General features: G+C 59.5%; 1 protein-coding gene across 1 annotated transcript in view; it reads left to right on the top strand.

The window, feature by feature from the left end:
• Positions 1-5,503, top strand: part of Cpne5 (copine 5) — a 49,012-nt gene that overhangs the window by 40,324 nt on the left and 3,185 nt on the right. The window contains exons 13-14 of the mRNA XM_033766417.1: positions 205-258; positions 2,615-2,676. Of these exons, the coding sequence (XP_033622308.1) occupies positions 205-258; positions 2,615-2,676 (116 nt within the window). The remainder of the gene's footprint in view (positions 1-204; positions 259-2,614; positions 2,677-5,503) is intronic.

Below are 5,503 nucleotides of genomic sequence, written 5' to 3'. Positions count from 1 at the left end.
CGAAGCCCGAGCCAGCCCGAGACGGGCCGTCCTGGGGAGGGCGTGATGGGGTGGCGGGGAAGGCGCAGTCCATAGCCCGCCTGTGTGGCTGTGGGCGGGCGTGGGGGAGCCCTGTTGGGTAACTGGATGCCAGCCTCCTGCAGAAACCCCGGAGCCCCAGGGCCCAGCCTGACAGCCTGGGACAGAGCCCGTTTTTTCCTACAGGTGATCAACCCAAAAAAGAAAATGAAGAAAAAGAAATACATGAATTCTGGCACAGTGAGTAACACCCCCACCCCACCCCGTAGCCAGATGGAGACATTCTGTCTGGCTGTCTGGCTGTCTGTCTGTGCAGAATACGGACTTTGACCTGGAGGTGCTGGGCAGGTGGGGTGACGCCTCCAGGCGGACAGAGCAGACTGGATGGGAGGTGCCGTGGGGCAGGGTGGGCTTCCTGCCAGCCGGAGCAGGAAGGGAAGGAGTCCAGGGAACGGGGATTCCCCAGCCAGCTCCTTGGCAGTGTTTCCCTGAGAGGCAGACAGACTTCAGCACACACTTGCCTGGAAGAGGAAACCCGGCTGCCGGCCCGGAGGTGACTCACTCAGGGTCACACAGCTGGAAGCAGTGGTGATGGCATCAACACCTGTGACTCCAGCCGCTGCAGGTGCTGCCTCCCACTGCTTGCCTGTGCGCACCGGGGTAGCGCACTGGTCCCATGGCTTCTGGGGGCTGAGCTTCAGGTCCTTCCTGCATTTCTCCTCCTCCTCCTTCTTTCTTCTTCTTTGTTGTTTGTTTGGAGGCAGGGTCTGGCTATGTAGTTGAGGCTGGCTTTGAACTCACTATGTAGCCAGGCTGTCCTTGAAGTCTCAGTGATCCTCCTGCCTCAGCCTCCCGAGTGCTGGGATTACCGGCCTGCGCCATCCCGCCTGGCAGGGAGAGCCCTGTGTTTATAACCTGGTCATGTGCTAACGCCTGCCTGCCTCTCAGGCAAACACTGTTGGTTCTCAGGACTCCTCTACCCTGGCAGCCTACGGGAAGCCCCGCACGCAGTCTCGCTGTGACGGCAGCAGCTCTGATCCCATGTGTGTTTCCACCCGGCCATTTCCCTGTTTGGAAAATGGGGCCGACGAGTCCCCTCCCTTGCTCCCACACGGGGTGGTGGTGAGAGGCACCTGGGAGATATGGGCCTCTAGACTGCAAAGTACCTGCTCACCCGGGGGAATCAAACCACAGCCTCCGTGCGGCACAGACCCCTCTCTTCTTGGGCCACAGCTGCTTGTGGGGTGCGATCAGCACTGGAGCAGGAGAACCCTTTGTCTCCTAGGCTGTTTAGCACCCCTGGCTTCTGCCTGAGACTGCAGTACAGCCCGAGTCTCCTGAGAACCCCCAAGTTCTCCCGTTTCCTAAACACCCCAGGAAAGGCAGCACCTTCCCAGACAGGAGCTCTTGGGTGTCAGCTAAAAATACAAAAGTTCAGAACCCAAAGATCTCAGACTTGAGAGATGAAGAAATCGGGCCTGGACGGGGGAAGGGTTTGCCCGAGGTCACACAGTGAGGCAGGGATGAGTGGCCCGTTCTCCGGCTCCATTGCTCCAGCAGATGTGAAATGCAGATGCCTGGGCCAGTCCCCGGTTCTGTTTTTAGGAGGCCAAGCCGGTCCCTGGAATCTGTATTCAGTGCTTCTCCTGCTTTCCTGCAATCCCCTAGGGCTGATAAAATGCCAGGCTTCTGCAGGTCTGTCTTTGAGCTGCATCTGTGCTTCTGGCCATTCGGGGGCCGCAGGCTCCACCCCCTCGCTGTCCACTGTGAACCCCAAGATGACCAGTGTGGGCCCTGCCTGGGCCGCCGGTGTCCCCCAGGCTCCCAGTTTGTCGGATGAGAGTGAGCCAGGGCTGAAGTCGCTGCCACCGCCCATTTCTGAGCCGCTCCACCTGGGAGGGGTCCTGTTGGTCCTCTGGTTGCCCACACCATGGTCATCGTGGGCGAGGGGCCCCTGGGCCCTGCTCAGCACCCGCAGACCCTCGGTCGGACAGGCCTGCGAGCTGTCAGACGCCATCTTGCTTGGTCCAGCGCCGGCCAAAGACAGTGGCTGAATCTTCACCAGCAGGGGTCGCCCCGGCTCCTGGAGGACCAGGTTCTCTCCCGGCTCCTAGGGTCTGCCTTGGATGCCGGTTTCCTGGCTCCATGACCCGAAATCCTTATCACCAGCCTTCGTGCCTTGGCAAAGCTGATGTCAAAGCCACCAAGGGACAGAGAGCAGAAGGAGGCCTCTGCCTGGGAGAGGGCGCAGGGGAAGGGACGGGCGGTGCACAGGGTCTGGGGTCCCAGGCAGCGCGGGCAGGGGAGCTGTGAGCTAAGCACAGATCTGAGAGGCGAGCAGGGTTCACTGTGGCACAGGGGCGCCCTCCGTGTCCCACCCCAGGCCTCGGGGCTCCCCTGCCCTTGGCCTGGGTGCAGTTTGGCATCATTCCTCCCCACTCTGCCGTGTCCTGGAGCCTCACTTCCCTCAGCTGTGAAAGGGGTTTAATCGCAGCTCTTTGGGGGCTGTCGCGGTCCCGTGTGGCACGTGTCAGCTGCAGCGTCGGGTCCTAAACCGCGCCGCCCGCACTCCGCTGACCGCCCCTCTGCTCCCCAGGTCACCCTGCTCTCCTTCGCTGTGGAATCCGAGTGCACGTTCCTCGACTACATCAAAGGAGGGTGAGAGGAGAGGGGACCCCCAGTCTGCCCCTCGGGGGAGGGGCCCGGCCTCACCACCATGCCCCGCACTGGCCCACGCTGACTCCAGGCTCTGAGCAGATCCTCAGCCAGCGGGGTCCCCTTGGGTCCCGGGCAGAGATGGGACAGGAGGGGCAGGGATCGTATGACAAAGAGCCCGGGCCTGGGGGCGAGGGGGCCTGGGCAGGGGGAGGAGCCGTGTCCCTCCCACAGCAGGCCCCTGGCATACAGGTGGGCTCCTGCTCTCGGAGCGTCTGGTGCCCTCATGTGTCGGTCTGGCAGTGACTCACTCACTGACGGGGAGGGGACCGTGAGGGGACAGGACCTTCCGACCTGCGGGTACCCAGACCCAAGTTAGAGGAGCAGGACTCCTGGGAGGGGGTGGTGTGGGAGGTGCAGCCCGCAGCGCTGGGTGAGCCCAGCTGGCGTGCGTCCTGTCAGGGCAGGTGCCAGGCCAGGGCGGGGGCAGCCGGGAGCCTTCAGGTGCAGACAGGTGAGTGGAGACACCTGCCTGGGAAGGAGATGGGCAGGGATGGCTCCCGGGCTCATCTCAGCCAAGCAGGCACTGGACTGCCTGGCTCTTGGGGGCAGAGGAGTCAGGCCCCAGAAGCCACCTTCCCTGCTCCACGATGGCACCGCCCCGCTCTCCCGAGCTTGCACAGCCTCAAAGTTGCCCGCTCCTCCTGTGCCCTCCCTGCCCCTGCCACTCTCCTTGCCACCATCACAGCCTCATGAAGCAGCTGGCCCGCTCTGTCAGCAGCAGATTTCAAACATGCCTCCGCCTGTTTCTGTTTCCCAAGGCAGAGCTCACTGGGGTCGGGGAAAGGATGCTGTCCTGTGTCCCACACGCAGCTAGGTGGCAGCAGGGCTCCTGCCTTCGCAGCACGCCTCCTTTTGTGCACAGCTAGGCAGGGTGTGGAGCAGATGGAGACCGAGGAGTTCAAAGGCCGCAGCCCTCAGAGGCCGGGCACAGCCAGGCTGGCGCCTGTGTACCGGGCGGATCGGAGCCCTGGCGCCCACGGGCTCTCTGCAGGGACTTGAGTAGGGACCCCCTCTGTGCGATGGGAGGAAGCAGAGGGAGGCGGCTGTCCAGGGTCCCTGTCCTCCCTCACCATCCCCAGGGCCCAGGAGGAAGGGTCGGGCACCTGTGCCCCCTGTTCTTTCTGCCCTGAGGCGCAGGGGGCAGTTTTCCCGCTGTTTCCTTCCCTGTTTTCTCAGTCCCTAGCAGGAGATGACAAGTTAAGGCTTAAGGCCAGCCTGTCCCTTGCCCTAATTTCAGAAGAGACAGTGTCTCCAGTCGATGGTGTCCCCACTGCCCGCTGGCAGGGCAGAGCCACCCTTCCAAGGAGCCTCCCCAGGGTCCCTGAGGGTCTCTGCAGTGGTGGCTGGGCTGTGGGACTGGAGGGTCCCTTCCGCCAAGGCGGCCTCCTCCCCCATCCCCAGTGCCAGCTCAGAGAGGCCCCGTTGCCCCCCAGGAGATCCCAGCACCCCTCCTCACAATCCCTGGGTTTCTGCTAAAGAAGCAGATTCCAGGCCCCCCTGCCAGACCAACAGAATTGGCACCTGTGGCGTGGGCCCGGAATCCGCTTTGTAAACACTGGGCCTCGCCGGGCTTTCCTGTTGTGGCTTTCATGCAGCAGACACCCAGCAGAGCCCAGAACGGCTGAGCCCTCAGGAAGCACGGACTCAGAATCTGAGTCCTCCAAACCAACTTTCTATTACGCTTTATTTGTATTTTCTTGGTTTTTTGAGGCAGGATCTTGCTATGTAGCCCAGGCTGGCCTGGAACTCACAGTGATCATCCTGCCTCAGTCTCCTAGTACTAGGATTACAGACATGCCCAATTCAGCATTTTATTTTTACTCTTTAGAGTTTCAGGCACGCTGGGCAAGTGGTAAGAGGCTGCACATGATGAGAAACTGGGGTACACCCGAGTCCCTAGCGCGTCAGTGTCTGGGGTACACCACTGAGCTACATCCCTAGTCCCCAATTTTATTATGGAAAATTTCAAATATGTGCAGAGGTGGAGAAAAGGAATCGTGAACCCTGGAAACCATTCACTCAGCTTGAGAAGCCAGCAGCTCAACACTGTCCACTTAGGCCACAGTCCATCCTGGCCGCCTTTACTGACACTGGAGGGCATCTCTCTAACCCAAAAGGACTTTCTTTGTAACACATGGCCACAGTCCCTTAATCACCAAAATAACTCATACCCGTAAGGATAATCACTAAAAATCCAGCAGTTCCTCAATACCTAATATGTAGACAGCATTCGAATGTCTCCAAATGTCTTATAAAGCTCCCTCCGCCCCCAGTATTGAAGATTGAACCCGGGCCTTTACACTGAGCTACATCCCCAGTTCTTTTTATTTTTCTATCTTGAAACCAGGTCTTGCTAAGTTGCCCAGGCTGGTCAAATTTGGGATCCTTCTGCCTCAGCCTCCTAGACCTCTAGGATTGCAGGCATGCAACACCATATCCAGCTTTCTCATAAAGTTTTGTGTTTTTTGGTACCAGGGATTGAATTCGGGCCCTTGCACTTGCAAGGCAGGTGGTGGAACCACCGAGCTAAATCCCTGCCCCAACTCATAAAGTTTTAAAATTTTGTTTATTGCTGATATATTTTGTGGTGCTGGGGGTGGAACCCAGGGCCTTGAGCATGCTAGGAAAGCACTCTGCTACTGAGCTATACCCAGCCCTCCAGCCCTTCATAAAGTATTTCTCTGTGTGTGGAGGGGGATCAAACCCAGAGCCTTTGCACTGAGCTACATCCCTATATTTCCAGCCCTTTTTTTTTTTTTTTTTTTTT

The sequence above is a fragment of the Fukomys damarensis genome, unplaced genomic scaffold (assembly GCF_012274545.1).
Source record: "Fukomys damarensis isolate Sample0158 unplaced genomic scaffold, DMR_v1.0_HiC HiC_scaffold_20, whole genome shotgun sequence".
NCBI classification, from domain to species: domain Eukaryota; kingdom Metazoa; phylum Chordata; class Mammalia; order Rodentia; family Bathyergidae; genus Fukomys; species Fukomys damarensis.
This window is presented reverse-complemented; position numbering and strand designations above follow the sequence as displayed.